This window comes from Ischnura elegans, chromosome 1, assembly GCF_921293095.1.
Source record: "Ischnura elegans chromosome 1, ioIscEleg1.1, whole genome shotgun sequence".
In the NCBI taxonomy this organism is placed as follows: domain Eukaryota; kingdom Metazoa; phylum Arthropoda; class Insecta; order Odonata; family Coenagrionidae; genus Ischnura; species Ischnura elegans.
The window spans coordinates 4,921,901-4,939,528 of NC_060246.1; the positions used below are offsets into that span (position 1 = coordinate 4,921,901).

General features: G+C 40.3%; 1 protein-coding gene across 1 annotated transcript in view; it reads right to left on the bottom strand.

Annotated features, from left to right (window-relative positions):
- Positions 1–17,628, bottom strand: part of LOC124154250 (putative protein kinase C delta type homolog) — a 69,083-nt gene that overhangs the window by 11,403 nt on the left and 40,052 nt on the right. The window contains exons 3-11 of the mRNA XM_046527857.1: positions 16,867–17,086; positions 11,962–11,993; positions 10,172–10,257; positions 9,833–9,962; positions 9,230–9,331; positions 8,183–8,646; positions 7,852–8,133; positions 248–266; positions 50–198 (exon numbers count right to left, since the gene is read on the bottom strand). Of these exons, the coding sequence (XP_046383813.1) occupies positions 50–198; positions 248–266; positions 7,852–8,133; positions 8,183–8,646; positions 9,230–9,331; positions 9,833–9,962; positions 10,172–10,257; positions 11,962–11,993; positions 16,867–17,086 (1,484 nt within the window). The remainder of the gene's footprint in view (positions 1–49; positions 199–247; positions 267–7,851; positions 8,134–8,182; positions 8,647–9,229; positions 9,332–9,832; positions 9,963–10,171; positions 10,258–11,961; positions 11,994–16,866; positions 17,087–17,628) is intronic.

A 17,628-nucleotide genomic window follows, 5' to 3' on the forward strand; every position in this document is an offset into this window, starting at 1 on the left:
TTCCACTGCATCGCTGAGAAGCAATGAAATTCGTTCCGCCGTGGCCCACCTTGGTCTGGAAGGTGCAGAATAGGTGGCAGAGGAGGGGGTGTCTGGTGCCGAGAGCGAGCACCTTCCTCTCCACCAGCGTGCACTCCACGTCGTCGTCCTCGAGCACCACGTCCTTCTGCAGCACCTTGACGGCGTAGTACTTGCGCCCTGCCCCCCCCGCCCCCCTCCGCTCCGAAGTCTCCGCTGCTCCCCCCGCGAAGCTCCGCCAGCAGCACCTGCTCACAAACACACACACATGTCTCAATGGCAAATCATCCGAGGGAAAGATTTACAAATTCGCACGTACATTTGAATGGAAAACAACGCTCGCAGCTACTTCCCTAGATTCCCCCTGAGATCAAAATATGACGAGCAGTTAGTACGGAAACAGTGGATTCTGAGTGTTGGCGATACCTCAAGTCATAGCAATTAACATTCAAATAAGTGAAGTCAGGTTCAAAGTCGGCTTGACACCTCAAAATCATTGATTCCTCCGTCTTTGTGTTCGCGTATTACCTCTTCAGGACCAAATAGCTTATAATTGAAATAGCATTTTTAAGTTGTACTTGTTTTTCAGGAACCATTGGTGAAAGCGGCTGTTGGGTTTTAAAAATGTATAACATGGAAGATCATTATTTTGTGTTATTGAAATTTGGTGGTAATTATATACCACTTTAATAACGAGTCTATCTTTGATGGGAACGACTCATTATCATTATGCTATCAAATTCCCGTAACGCGATTAATTCTACAGATTGATTCTGTGCAAATTTTCGTACAGCTAGAGTGAAATATTTTCGCTTCCTTAAAGCAAGGAACTTCCGCATCGAGAGATAACAAATCAATACCTATGCAAGACTTATTTATGGATAACCTGTCTCCCAAAGATTGCAGCTGTATCCGATGATGGCCGAGTGGTTGAGAATGAAGAGTAGTATTCTTTGTATCGCCACGATATTGCTTCTTATCCTCGGAAATACGCTATTGGACTACAACGAATAACGCATCCGTTCCCGGGTTTCGAAAGTGACAACGCGGAGCGAAACGTTGAGGTTTAAACGTTTATTCCACGCAGCCGCACACCCGAAAATGGATTACTATTCCGCATCATATCTATCATGTCTTGAGGCCTAAAAACAAAAAATAGATAATTCCCTTCTCATCTGAAATCCCCCGTGAAATACTGATTTAAAATAATGCACCCCCTAAAAAAGGTAGTGAACATAATTTTATCGACTGAAATATTAGAATATAAAAGTGAAGGTGACCAGATGTGGATGAGCATTTAATAAAATAGCAAAATCAACGATTAGCAATCTAGTGAATTGCTTCCTGCTCTTCTTTTCGCTACACACTACTTCCCCCTAAAAAAACGGGATTTAATGCTGGCGGTGGAAGTCTATTGAATTTTTAAGCTTCATTTAATGATCAGAACATCGATTAGCGCGCTTATTTGAGTCTTTTTGTTTTATTGATTACACAGTAAGGTTTTAAAAAACATGCAATGGTATGTTTTTATTTAGTAAGCATGTTAAAGACGAGTTTCAAATCCCATAGCTGCGAGCCATGCAGTCGTATGAATTGGGAGAACAGTTTATCAATAAACTATCGGTCCAGAGAAAAGATTAAATAAGTACAATTAGTGGAGGTAAGCGGGAAGGAGATTTTCCTAATGACGGTAAGTAACTCGGGAAAGCCAATGTCTCTCTCGTGAAAGTTCAAACACGAAGCGCGATGCGTGAAAGAGACCGTGTTTATGCATTTTTTTTATTGCTACTTCCGTAAAGTAAAATGCCGCGGCGAATTGGTGGTTGGAACGTCGATCCTCACGCGAACGCCTTCTTTGGCGTGCCCGCATTTTGCCTGAAGCGGCGATTTTATCACTCAGGTGGTAGTGTGTTCCCTTCGGCCCCTTCGGCACGTCCGGGATTGTTCCTCGGCAGCGATTAGCAGTCGACGACCAGACAAGAGATTTCCAAGCTGTCCATGAAGCCTTTGCGGCCATAAAGAAAAATGCCATGTTATGTAAATGGTGATGTTAAACTGAGCGGAGAGGGTCAGATGGCGAGACTGGGTGAGCCGCTGGAACGCAGCGGAATTCGCAAAAATTATATCGTATCGCAAAAGATGCATACATCAAAATTCTGGCAGCACTATCTCGTGTTTATTTATAAAATTTGATTTAAGCAATGTCACTAAGTCTGGATAGTTGAAAACGAATAGCCTATTAAAATTAATTAGATATTTATTCATAGTGAATAAGATTAAAACGGTAACGAGCGATTAGAAAAATTTAACTCCAAGATATTGAAATGCAACGCAAACAACCAGATTTGCCATTGATGTTTGCTAATTAAAGAATTATGATAATAAATCTTATTTTACCAATAATTCCGATTGCAAATATTTTATGAAAATCATTGTAATTAAGCACATTTTTGAGAGAGGCCATGGAAATGAAAGTTATGAAATGATAAAAACTAGACGAACCCATAAATTTAACGTTGGGGATGACAAATTTTATTTTCAGAATAATTTTAGTTACACTCTTCACCACGTTGATTTAGATTACGAAAACAAAATGTAATATTAATTTCAAGGGTTTCGTGACGAAATGAGTTTAAAGGCTCTTGGATGCCTCGGGTGATCACTTTAGCCTCCTTGGTTGTGAACGGAAGTGACTTGTGGGGAGGGCATGCACGCGGGGGGAGGTCGAGTAAGCACGTAAGACTGTCGCCGCGTCACGAATTCAAAGAATCGCGTTCCTGGCACGCGGTCATGGGTGAATGAGTACAAGGCGTCGTTATGCACGCCGGCCGACTTCTGAGCAGCTCAGAGCGCTGAAAAAGAAAAACCAGCCGAGGAGGCATTTAGAATCGGAGGAAGTCATTTTTCAAAACCAGAGGTTCGCGAAATAATTTTTATTCTCTGGAGAGTCAAAATAAGTGAGGACGACTAGCCAGATGCGTAATCAATTTTCCTATGCGACAAAGTCGGAAAAAAATTGGTATTTCGTGTGGAAGTGTTGGAATACTTGAAAAAAATATGTATATATATAAATGGAAGAAAACTGGATAAATCTTCGCCGCTAACACACATTCGGTGGTATGGAAATACATCATGCAGCTATTAATATTTTATTCAATCCGGTGTACTCAATGTGTGACTAAAAGCTCCTTTTTTCAATTTTTTATATGAAAATAATGTCTTTCTCATAATTGCTGGATGTATTCGTAAATTCTACAGAAAACGCGTCGGATATATTGCCAAAAGGAAAAAGTTTTTATCTCCTATAGAAAAAATTGATTGTTTGAGGCGTAACTTGGTGAAAGCGATTCATAATTAAATTAAAAAGAGGAACTTTGTGCTTTCACATATTAATGTGAAAGCACAAAGTTCTTCTTTTTAATTTAATCCTATAGAAAAGTTATCCTCTTTAGCTGTCGTAAGCCTGAGATAAAAAGTTTTGACTAAATCAGGCTAAATTATATTTACTGTATTAGGCGCTTCGTGATTTGGCATTTAAATTTGATTAGTATATGTGGGTTCTCTGCGGGCATTATGGTGATGAGCAGGCGGGAAATAATACTCTTGCATTGTTTGCACCACCCTCGAGGTCAATGATGGAGCGAGGAAAATTATGTTGTAGTGGAAGTCCAGTGAAGTAAACATTGATTACAAGGATGTTTTGTTTATCAATAAACATATTATAACATATTATCCATAGGATTATATATTCTCCTGTGTAATTGGTATAATACTATTTTTTTGACACATCTAAGATTCGGCAGTAAAAAAGGGATGCAGTATGCTGTTACCTACTGGTTCGGGCCCAGGAGTGTGAAAATAATCCACTCTTTAAGGTTTTAGCATTTCCCGGCCCTGTGAGTCCCCAGAGCTAATAAAAGCTCGGGGTCAAAGGAAATGGATGAAATGATCACATCCTAAAAATATATATCATGCCAAATTAGACTCGGAAGCGGCGGAGCAACTCTTTTACTCAGTAAATTCAGTTCTTGCTGTTTTTACCTTTCGATGAATTGGGATTCATTCGCTTTGAGGGGAATGATTCCTATAATTCGTGACTTCCTGAGCTTTTTTTAGGAGCGCTTAGCTAAGATGGGATTAGTTCGTATATAAGTAAGTATATGTATAAGATTATAGTAATTGGAATAAGTGGGTACCTTCTTGATGTCTATCCTCCTATCATCACATTTGACATCAAAATATATCACTCGATAGCCACGGAAAGGCTTTTAATGATGAATTGCAATGAGAGCCAGCTTCGAATGGTCTTAATTGTCAGCTGCATATAGTCTTTAAAAATAAATTGACCCGTAATATTCCGTTTCTCGATCTATTGCCTCGGCTATTTGAGACGGAAATTGGGCGGATCACTGCTCTTCGACTACCCTTTGGCTTCTCGCATCAACCTCACGCAGTGCGTCGTTATACACAACTATGCGGGCCTTTTTTTCTATACGATAGGCTCTCTCAGAACGAATCAATCCACCATTACTAATGTGCTACGCAAAATATATCGAGGCTCAAGGAAAGTATTAATTAATATACCAAAAAATAAAGGTGAGTATTTCACCAACCTAGGGGTTGATGGAAGCGAATTAGCAAATAAATATGACTCTCGTGTCTTTACATTGATAGCATTATTTAGATGGTCACGGAAAATTATGCTGACAAGATATCGACTGAAAATTGATAACATCGCAAATAGTCTGAAAAGCTAGAGGACGACTCCTTGCCGGTCATCACACTTTCGCTCTCCGTCCTTCACCTGTTTTCCCTCGTCACATTACAACGTAAAGGTTGACACTATAACTTATTAACTTTCTCAGCCATATGTCGTTATCTAATTGACTCCGTGTTATTTTAGACCGCTACGTGACCTTGTAACGTTCCTTCAATTTTGGAACGAAACGTTAATAATTTAACATGCTCGGATTCAAAGAATATTGTGAATAGCGTCACTCTTTAAGAGATCGATGAAGGAGAGGGTAATTTCAAATGGAGATGAAATCTTTTAATACGTATGACATTGAAATTAAATTTTACGACGTGAAATAACGATGAGAATATTCCTCAAAACGAGCAGTGTGTACGCGAAAAACATCGCATCGGGGCAGAGGCAGAAAGAAAGAAATAAAATCTTCAACTAACCTATGGGATGATTCCTTGATAATTGTTTGTAATTGACACCGAGCGATTTGCACAATGGAGCCCATGAAGAAGGACTTAGTAATCAGAAAGGTCGATATTAAGGTGTGTTAGCTCGAAAAACGATGATAATAAGTCGAAGCTTTTTGAAGTCAAATCGGAGGCGACAGAATGACACAGAAGTAGAAGTAATACGTGGTGTGATAACAAAAACAATTTATGCTTTTTATGAAGTTTTGAGTAGCTATTTTATGATGAAGCTTTCTTTAAGCTTTCTTTTGCGAAGTTTCCTTGTTTATTTTGGGTCTTAAAATTTTAAACAATTTCTTTTGCCCAACCATATATAAATTACAGAATTGGTATTGGAATAGACACCTTATCATCATAATACCTACTTACGAGGTGTGTGAGAAAATTAATGACTGGCAATACTGCGGATGAACTGTCAACGTTGTATCTACAGGCCTGTGACATGCCAATTTGTTCATCTTTTCCACTTCCTCAGTGCTTAGTTTCCACTCAATACAGCTAACACATGTGTTGTGCGATAAAGAATTGTGTTAAACTATTGAAAAATCTTCTCGGGATTGCGCGCGGGTTAGAGTATTTAAGAGCGCCGACGTTTCGGGTACCGACTCGCTACCCATTCTCACGGCTACTGATAGAAAATTCGAAAAGACCGTTGAAGCCCAGCGTTAGGAGGAGCCGGATTGGTCGAGATCCGATTGTTGTCGCGGAAGACCGTGGACCAGCGTAGACTTAGCTCTGGCAAGCATAACTCTTTTAAGGGTTCTATTCCAAGAGCTGCTGATCGAAAATCCGGTGTCTCTGTTTACTTTCTTATTTTCAAGTTTTATTTCAATCGCCTCTTTGGTTAAACGATCCCAGAAATGATCCGATCGCCATAAAACTCTGGTGTCATCCCACCGTATTTTGTGGTCCTCATCCAAGCTATGCTCGACTATGGCTGATTTTTCCGGTTGACCAAGTCGGAAATGCCTTTGATGTTCTTTGAGACGAGTAGATATTGTTCGCCCAGTCTCACCCACGTAGACATTACCACACTCACAGGGGATTTTATAAACTCCAGGAGTCATAAGGCCAATTGGATCTTTTACACAGACGAGGCGATCTCTTAAACTCGTCATAGGGCGATGGATGGTTTCGATATTATACCTCCTCAGAACCCTAGAAATCTTGCCCGAAATAGTGGAAATATAGGGTAAAAAGGCCCTGGCTGTCGGTTTAGGTTGGTCTTCCTTCATTACCGAGCTCTTTGCAGTTGCGGAGGATTTTCTGAAGGCCAAAGTGATCTGCCGCTCTCCGTACCCATTCTGGCGGAAGGTATTCTTAAGATAGTCCAATTCCGAAGGAAGACTCTCCGCGTCGGAAATTGTTCTCGCACGATGTATTAGGGTGGAAAGAACTGCTTCACGTTGGGAAGGATGATGGTGACTATGGCCATTGAGGTACAGATCCGTATGCGTGGGTTTTCGAAAGACACTATGACTCAGTTTGCCATTATCTTTCCTATGGACGAGGACATCAAGAAAGGCAATCTTATTATTCCGCTCTAACTCCATAGTGAACTTGATGTTCGGGTGTTGGTCGTTCATATGGTCCAAAAAATTGTGAAGAGCTTCCACTCCATGAGGCCATATGATGAAGGTGTCATCAACATATCTGAGGAAGCATTTAGGGCGCAACGGAGCAGATGAAAGGGCTCTCTCTTCAAAATTTTGCATATAAAAATTGGCAATGGCTGGTGACAAAGGGGATCCCATTGCAACTCCATCTGCCATTTCGTAGAAACTACCGTTGTATTTAAAAAAGGTGGATGTAAGCGTATGATGGAATAACGTTCAGCGTAATCTTATCAAGATATGTTCCCCATAAGCACAAGTTTTCCTCTGGCACGAATCATTTTTGGAAGGCCGAGAACTCGTTGAAGATGAACCTCGCTCAGGGAAGCCTTCAACTTCAAAAACTAACGAGAAGTTGAATGTGTGAGGGCTCTTGTGACCTCTAAATGCATTGCTGTGGTTCCTAACCCCCCCTATTCACATTATTTGAGTACTTGTGACTTTTTCCTTTTCCTGAAATTGAAATAAGTCCTCATAGGACATTATTTCGGAATTCTGGAGAACATTCAAAAGACCGTGACCGACCCGTTAGAAGCCATGTCATTTCAAGACTTTCAGCGCTGAATGCAAGAGTGAGAACAACACCTCCGCCGGTATATAGCTGCCTAAGGGAACTAGTTTGAAGGAGATGACATTATTTTTTGCAACGAATAAAAACTTCAGTTAGTACAAAATCAGTCTTTCTAACACACCTCGTAAAATAATGAAGCTATATCTAAATTTTTAGTCCATAGTGCATATGCAATGGTGGAGGAAAACATTATTATGGATAACCTTAAAATGTTCCCGATAAGGGATAACTATACGAATTAGTGAGTTAGAATTTTTCTAAGCCACGAAATTGCCTGTAAAACTGACGTAACGTTGGAAAGAAGATAACTTCTAAATTTTTTAACGCGGACTAGAACTTCTAAAATAAAAAGAGAGTTCCCAGTGGTCAAGAAGAGAGAGCTATCACATGAGCGTGCGATGCAAAATATTGGGATATATGCGGGATGGCACTTGCCTTTCCAAACGTCCCCTTTCCGAGGACCTTGAGGAATCTGAAGTCGGAGACGTTGTACTTTCGGAAGTGCGGCAGGGATGTGGCTGGCGGCGAGGAGGCGGGCGAGGGCGCAAGCGCCTTGCGGGCGGCGGGCACGGGGAGCCGCGGCGAGGGCGTGAAGCGGGCGGGCGACGCCCTGCGCGCCGCCGGCGGTGACTGCGAGCACTCGCGGGGCGGGCACAGCGAAGAGGAGGAGGGGGGGGCGACCACGACCAGGGGACCACTCGCGCACTCGCCCCCACCCCCCTCGGTCCCCCCTCCCCCCTCGTCGCCCCCTTCCCCCTCCTCCCCCCCCCTCCCCTCTGTCCTCCGACGCACAACCCGCCGCCGGTGGCGACCCCACCAACGAGTCGTCGTCGTCCAGCGACAGCCTCGGGCCCACCATGTCCAGCGAGCACCAGTCCGTTCTCTCGGACGGCTCATCCTCCTTGCCGACCTCCTCCTCGGGAATGGTCCTCGGTATGGGGTCCTCGGTGCTCCGCTGCCGGTCCAGGGGCGCCCGCCGCCTCGCCGCCTCCGGAGTGGCGGCCGCCGAGTTGGCCGCGCTCCCGTCCGAAGGCCTCGAAGACGAGGACGCGCCGCCGTCGGCCAGGTCGCCCACGAGGGCGGGGGAGAGCGAGGTGGCGCTGCTGGTGCTGCTGGCACTCGGCTGGTCGCCGGGCGATGACGCCTCGGACGCCGCCAACTCATCCACTTCCGGCGGCTCCGCACGGTCCCAGCTGCTCCAGTCGAGCGTAATCCCCCTAGCGGGAGACGCTGCAACGAACAATCGAGTCGATGAGCAATGAGCGACACGCATTGAAGTCTCTTAGCAAACTTCTTAGCAAAGCAGTTAGCAAATGGACTCTCAACTGGCACGAGACTAGAACGCCTAATATTTCTGAGTTTGGAGTGACAGGGAAATTTCATCATTTTCGCAATCATCTTCTCATATAGAGCATCCTTAAAACTTGGTCATAGGCAGAAAAAAAGAAAACCTTCAGCGTTGGTTTGTTGGAGGAAGGAATGCGTTTCGGGGGTTCATTTGGATGGGGTACACCTTGGACTGCATCGCTATAATACCTCGGGGGCTTTTGAACCCTTCTACACCCTCACCCTTAGTTAAAAAGTCTTCTTTTGTTAAAAGGTCTGAAAAACCTGCAATTGACCTATAAAGGCTTAGTTTATAATGAATATGATTTTGTCACACTTCTTTGGAAAGAAATTTTATGTCACTTTAATAATGAATCGGTTTTCATCAATTTTGGTTATGTCATAAATAAAATTTTCACCAAAAATTGGCCTTTGCAAATAAATTAGAATAAGGGTATTTTTATCCAGTGAGTGTTATTTTGCTTACCTTTCCGAAGAGAGGATAACGCCTCAACCAAGAGTTTTTGGTTGACTCCACATAAATTTGGCATGTGACGCTCACATTTCCTATGGCAATTGACACTGCATACTGGGAAGAGAAAACAAAGGGCTCATAATCTCATCATTTGGCATAAATCATCATTTCATGAAGTAAGTATTCAGTTTAGAGAGTTTTGAAGTTCCTGCATTGAGCTATTCAGAGCCAAACAAATGCCATGTCTGACAAAAAATGCATTTATGAACTCGAAGTGAAGTTTCATTACGTGATTCAAGGGCGTCTCATTTCCTGATGCTTTATTTATATGATCCTCATATTTTATCTCGCTATAAATATAGCATTAATTTTAATCATCTCATGGAGGCCCAATTATTTTGTTCAGCATCGCTATTTATTAGATCTTATGAATGCTGATTAATTGCCAAAAACATATGGCATATTCTCTATGAAAAAAAGGTATTATGAAATATATAGTCACACAAGCTGTTAAGTTTTTCTGAAATATGGGATCCAAATTGAGAAAAATGTCAATATAATATTTATTGGATAACTGTTACTGAGATGTTGAGAAGCAAAAGAGGCGTGTCTTACCTTCGCACTTCAAGCCTTGCCGAAAAAGACCATACAATAAGGAACCACAATGATCACAAAATGTTGGTGACATGAAGTTGTGCAGTCGAAATCTATGCGGTACATCTATCTTGAAACGTTCTCTGAGGTACTACTAGGCAAATATACAAGGACAAAAAAATTACAGATCCAATTAAACGGTATCAATAAAACTTTGACAGTTAAAAATAAATTAGGGAAAACTGGAAAATACTTGACATGCATAATAAAAGCAATTGTAATAAACATAAAATTAAGGTAATTTTTTCTTAAAAAATAAATTTTCATTGAATATTATGCTGAAATAGCCATGAAACTCACAATGGTACTCTGCGACTCCTTCCCTGACCCAGGACACTTTCCGAGGATTTTATCATGGCACTTTTTGTGCACTGCTGTTTGGCAACCTGAAGAAATAAAGTTTGTTCAAAGTAATGTCGTAACTTATCAGCATGTCCTAGTTATAATGTTAGGATGTTAGAAGTCAATTTACAGGGCACGTTTCCAATATTTGAGCTCAACCAATCTGAGATAGGAAGTCAACCAAAGCAGCGATCGTTAAAAATATGCTCATTAATGTCATAAAACTACATAAACCTGACTTAACATTTAATATCTCTTCACCAAATGTTTACCAAACCATGTTCTTACAAAATAATAGGGCTTTCATGATTAGGAAACACGCCACCATTATGCACACATTAAATATAGAGACTGTCACCATTAACTGCACTTACGCATCGAGCCTTGACATTTCAGACCTAAGGCCGCGCTGTGTTGCTTTAAGTAATCGCTTTTAGCTTAAATTGGTTAGTACCTATATTAAGTTGGCTGACATTATACTCCATGGCTACGGAACAGTAGGAGATATTGATGAACTCAGCCCGAATGTATAGAGAAATTAGACATCTTGAAAGTGGTTTCAGAAGCCCTCCTTCACTCTTCAAAAATTTATGAGTCAAATTTATTTCAGAACATCCTGACTGAAGGCAATAACGAATTACCCGTAAAGATTGGTAATAAATAAAAAGGTATAATTATGTATCTAAGGGCATATAAGTGTATTTTCTAGGGATTAATACGACTTCGATAGATCTAAAAATTACAATTCTGTGGAATTTCTATCACGCTCACATCTGATAGTAATATTATGAAAAAAAAAACCATTTAGCGTCTCATGAGGTTTAAAATTTAAGATTTTGATATATATATATATATATTTACATATTATTTTCAGAATACAGTTTTCACGGGAATAATTCAGTATTAGTGTGCCATACCCACGGTGGCATTAGAAGTATGTCCAGGGTCATTTTTATCGAAATAATGTCAACAGTTTTTCGTAACGGTAGCTTTACTTGTATTGAATTTTACAAACATTTGCAGGTAAATTGTGCTAACTTTTTAAAATTTCGTCTTATTAAGAAAATGTTCCTAAATTAAGGAATTTACCGAATTTTCATTATTGTTAGCCATAAAAATTGTAATCGAACCCTTTCTTAAAAATTAGAAATATAAGAATGAACCCCGCGCAGAAATGTTATCATACTACGTCAACACAAGCAAAACTTATCCATTTAGAATATTTTAGTGTTTGTAATTTACGAAATCGATAGGATGGGCGACGAGGCTTGTGTCCATATCTTGCGCTCATTCCATAACTCTTTGGTACGGAATTCTCTTCGAATCTTTTGATAAATATTTGCTCATTTGCTTTACGTTCACTTTTTTTAGTTAAGCCATTGGACAATCTCACTTGTGGCTATCATTTACATTTCATAGCATTGGGCAAAGATCAATTTAGTTTTAAGAAAAAATTACTTAACTAGTTCTTCAAGGAAAAGTTGGGTTCACCCATAAAAATACAGTACTTATAATAAAATTCAATATTATTTTAATATTTGCGCCAATTTAAATTCCCACCAAACTTTGTCTGCTGTGCACGCCATGACAATTAGGATACCACAATTTTTTCTAGTGTTTTTTTTCTAATTTTCCTCTATTGATCAGAGGAATTGAAATTTACATAGCAATAAAAAACCAACGGTTAATCGTCCTTCTAAATTTAAGTTGATGACGTTCAATTTAATCTACAGTTTAACTCTACTTACATTGGCACTTATATCCTTGCTTTCCAAAGCCCCTGAAAAAGGAAAAAGATAAGGAAGTTAAGTTTTATTTACAATGATGAGCCACTGGGGTTTATAATCAAAATCGCAAGATATCACTTGATTAATAATTGGATGAAAACACATAAAATTAACGGAATGGTAGAAAAGTTAGAAAAGGTTGTGCTAGAAAAGTTGACTACGGCTACAAAAGCCTCTACAATCTAAAATGGCCCTCAGGATAGCTACACCCACACATCATGTTTGCTTAATTAGCTTCCTGTCGTTCTACACTTCTAAATGTGACAATGCCTTCTATCATTTAGATATAGTAGATGCATGCCTAATGCAAAATATCGGTCCCAATATGGCTCCATTAGGAATTTCAAACATTCACGAGTCTGTCTCGGACCAGATGCGTCTTGTTCTACGTCATAAATGCATGGATTGGCAAGTGCAGTTGGTGAAAGTTCGGCATCATTTAAAAAATTGCACATAGTTCTTCCCCACCAATAGTATACACCTACATAGCCACAGTACATCCAGATATCGCCAGTAATATTGGTGGAAATGAACTTAGTGTTTAACTAAAAAATTTTACATGATCTAAAATGACCTTCAACGGGCTTCATGAGGTTTTGCTGAGGAATTTCCGAATCTAATAAAATAAATGAAAATCCATCACTAAGGAACTGCACTGAAGGGAACAATTCAAGATTGAAAAATATTTTCTGCGTGAAAAAAGAAATAGCAATTCAAAAGGTGGAAAATGGCATGTAATATTATATCAACCGGATGACGACGATGGTTTGGCATGATGTTAGGACCTCATAGAAAATGTCTGCCAGAGATAGAGAGAGAGAGAAAGAAAGAGAAAGAGTGAGAGAGCGCGCGATGGCTGTGCAGCAAACAAAAGCTGAGGCCGACAATGAAAATCGGCCTTGCGCTTAAATATTTAACTGCAGGTTTTATTTTCATTTTGATATTTTATGTTAATACGCATTCGAAAAATATGTTATCTACAATTAGATATAATTTTTCGTATTTTCAAACTAGTGTCACCAAAAGAGCTTCCTTAAAAATGCATACTTTTGAATGCAATTTACCAATGGAGTTCCCAAGAAAGCCTGTTTCTTAACGCGAGTTAATGAATATAAGTCAACAAAAAATTCAAATATAATGTGTTTTTCAAGTGAGTTCATTGTTAGGTCAGAGACATTGTTAGGTGAGATGATTTCTCGTTGTGTCCTCAAGCGGATCAAGGCACAGAATATGGATCAAAATAACGAAAAATTTCTAAACATGTCGTTTAAAGGCAAGAAATATTCACGGAATACGGTCTTTTCCGTTTACGATGCTACAGGTCGCGATCCAAAACTGACGTGGAAATGAACGGAAAATTCAACTAAATGAATTAATTGCGGAATCGATTGAAATAAAAAGGTAATAGCCGATAAAAGTAAAATGGACTAATTTTTTCGTCATAATCCAAAGAGTATACCTAGTTTTCTCTCAATTTATTTTACATTACAAAAACATACCTATATTTTTTATATTTCGGGACCATCTCCGCGCCAACGAGTTAAATCAATGAGAATAAAAACTTTAAGGGCAATTAGTCCAATCCGTTGTCATGTTCATTAAGTCCGCCAGTAAAGTACTTCATCAAATGAATGTCAGAAAATGCTAAATATAATTTTAGGGCGTAATGGAAACTATAGGAAAGTCAGCGGAGCTCAGCACCTCTTTCTTCTTCATGAACCTCTTCCTCACCCCTTCACCCTGGTCAAGCACAAGTCATAAGTCGCCCCTGCGAGATAGGCATCATTAGGTGTGTTGTTGGTTGACTACATCACAGGAAATGTTTGCGACGGCGTGCATCACGCAGCCGTGGAGAGGTAGTGTCCGTGTCTTGACGCTTTCTCATTTATATATTATTTATATCAAAGAAACAGATGGTCAGACAAAATAAATCACCGTGGAGGAAAGTTTATATTCCTTCAACTGCTGCGATAAAGATTTCCACCTGGTCATTATTGTCTTTGGATATAACGAACATTCACGCCTGATGGGCGAGGCCTCGCTTGCTGCGTGTCTTTGCTTCGCGACTGTGTGAATGAGCTCTATTCTCGGTGATCCGGATCAAATGGTCCATCGCCCATGAATCGCTTCGAATAGATCACATGCGATCGGTGTAGTGTGCTGTCACCGTTTCGAACGCGCCCACAACACAACGCCCTCAAACAGATCCACGCCGAAGCAGATCACGTTGAGAGTCCGTGACGTACGCAATTGACGGCTAAGAGTTTCATAATAAATTGCCCGTGATATTTCCGGAGCTGTTTGCACTAAGTTTATTTTAATAGAAATATTTCATTTCACTTTTAGTCTTTTTTATTTAAAACAAAAGAAATTCATTTCGTAGCATCGAACCATCTATTCCCGTAAACTAATTAAGCTATTACTATAAAAATAAGTGCACTCAACTATTCGCATTTTTATTGAAATTCATCGCCTTGAGAGAGCTAGATAATCAAAACGGCAAAATATGCAGACAAATTTTTATCTCGATAGGATCCAAAATTGTACACGTAATAAATTATTTACCAATTTACTCACGAAAATATAAAGTTATTCCGGAAATTCTGATTCAATGTAATATCTGGTCAAAAGCCAGTCATAAACCACATTTTAGTCCAGTTACAAAAATTGTAGAGTTTTTTATGCCTCACAAAAGATGTTACGAGCGATGTTATATTTTACTTGTCAAAGGTATTTGCCGTAAACATTTGTTTACATGAAGTTTTTAGACGTATGGAAGTTTCTGAAATATTTAGGATTTATCGGTGTTAGAGACTCGGTCATATGGTTTGAGGGCATTCACATTTCTTCTTACCATACATTATAAAATACTCAAGCAAAAATTATAATGCTCCACCAAAGTTATATATTATCAGAATGAAGAATAATTCAGTCATTGGAAAAAAAGATAGCAATAAAGAATATACGTATCGGTTCCAGATACTTAAAAATTATAACATTATTAGTCCCTGCTAAATTTATTGTTTCATTTCAATTGCAATAGTTATTTTTTATTGTCTTCAAAAGCATGTTTACAATCAATCTGATAAATTTTCTCTAAAAACTATTGCCTCCTGGGTGAAATACTTGGAAATAATACCTCTGGTAGGAAGCTTTAAGACTCTTTTATATCTATGTAGAGAGCAGGCAAAATGTTTAGTAAGGGTGGAAGACAATCGATTGGGAAGGTAGAGAGAAAATGAGTCTGAGGATGAGAACATGGTGTATCACGGAGGGAAGGAAAGAGAGAGAGGAGGAAATAGGAAAACTTAGGCACAGTACAGAGAGGGAGGATGAACCATGAAATAAATAATAATGCATGATGAAAAATTTGAATGAAAAATACCAAGATGGTAAGAGAGGATTGTGAAGAAACGGAAAATTTTCAGAAGTATCGAAAGTTAGGATCATCACTGTACGTCAAGTCAAGTTCTTTATCGGGCGGCAAAAGAGAAGAAGCCGGAACAAAAATAAAGGCAATGTACGGAAGAGAGCGGTTCAGAGCAGGTGGAGGAAAAGCGTGAAGGATGCGTGTGAGGGTGGGAGCCGGCTTCAGAGATTGAAGAGGAGAGTGCGGTTGGTGAGGATAATCTCGGATCTTCGCAGGAATCGAGAGATGATATTGAGTGAAGGAAAGGGGTGGGAGTTCTGAAACAATTTTGGAAATGCCGGAAGGGGAAAGTTTGACGGAGGAAGGAATCTAGGAAATGCGAGGAAGCTACTCGGTTGGGTGATGTGGTGAAGGCAATTCTGATTTCACCGCTGTCAATGAAGAAAGCGGTGGAATACATGGGTCCAGTAGCCTAATATCGAATGCGGGCATTCGTTAATGAGAAACATCATGGAAATGAGACTTAGTAGAGTGTACCAGTAGAACCTTTATGCTTGCTTCGCGGAATTTGAATGAGCATTTGATAGAGTGGATTAGGTTAGGTTAACGGGCTTTCACAGGCTAGTAGGCGTAGATTAATGGGACAAGCGATCGGATCATAAACTTAACATGGCTCAGACTGCACAAGTGATGGTAGCCAACGGTGAAGGGTGGGCAAGGCTTGGTCGAAATTTGCGAAAAGGGTGTCCATCATTGCCTTCACTGATTCACGTATCCATAGAGAGAAGATAGAGGGGGAGGCGCGTCGGAGGAATTGGAGCCGACACTGAAGTTGAAGTGATGGGAATGGAGTGGAAATCGATTAGGCTTGTGGATGACCAGGCGCTGATTTGTCAGTCGGCGAGAGGGTTTTAGGCACTGTTCGATTTAAATAAACGCTTCGAGGATTACGGGATAACATTCACACAGAGGAAAGAATGTAGGGTGAGCGAGGGAGAGGAATGAAGAGGATGGGATGGAATGAAAGCTAATAGGTCTCGTAGAGAATTGAAGAGGAAAGTCCGAGGTGGAAGAGGAGATAGGCAAAGCATTATCTGTAAAATACTAACTATAGCTGTGTATATGTATCTAAATTTATACTAGCTAGCCTTGACCGGAAGAAGGTCTTTTATAATTAGAACATCTATTAAAAAATAATTTCAATAATTTTAACGAGCACCACTGATCCAGTACTACAGGCACCGTATTTTCGCAACATCTCTCAGTGCTGTTCAACGATTTTTCTTAACACGATTGTGATACAGGCACCATGAAAATGGCAAAAATACTATGCTGGAATAATTTTTTAGGATTTTTTTGCAACTGTGGATTCGAATATTGTTGAGATAAACCGTACTTAAAATTGCTCTTCACGAAAATTTGTTGCCCTTAACCATAACTAGGTCAGTGCATGAGTCATCTCAGCTGTATGGAAAATCAGCGCTTTGCGCACTTACCATAAGAAATCCCCGCAGAAAGCGCAGAACGTGGGTTGCCTGAAGAACTTGGCGACGAAGCGGTGTCCCTTGACCGTGTGGACCTTGTGGTGCTTGACGGCGCCGCGGCGCCTCGGAATGATCTCTCCGGAAGACGAGGAGCTGGCGCCCCCACCGGCCCTGCGGCGACGCCACGAAGCCTCAGGGTCGTCCTCGGCGCCGCACGGACCCAGCGACGAAGCTGCAACGACAGTCACACCCCACGCCCAATCAGCCTCCACACCATGCACGTGTGGATGCACGCATCTGGGTTTCTGCCGATTCATTACCCTTTCTTTCATTTTCATTGAGTACCAAAGCCAATCCAATCCTTGGACCGTAACTTGCTAATGAGTTTTTTTCCGCCTCCGGCATTTAGCCCTATCATATGATTTTGAATTCAGCGATCACTAAAAGTTTGACAACACACTTAGAGATAGGTCACGTGATATATCATTCTTTTATTATACTCTCTCTCATAAATATATACATATATACTCTATAATATCTCTATACATACTCTATAAATCTCTCACTCACTCATAGAAGATTCGGTTCATACAATGTGACCTTAAATATAATCTGCATAATGTTTAATCACATATTCGAACTTAAAAATAATGTTGTTTCAGACTTTCGATTTCTTTTCACCCTCCTATTCATTATTTCCTTGGCTTGTGGACAAAATACGCTTGCCTGCTGTTTCCCCACTCCAAATAATTATTCAACCAACCCTTGCGGTGA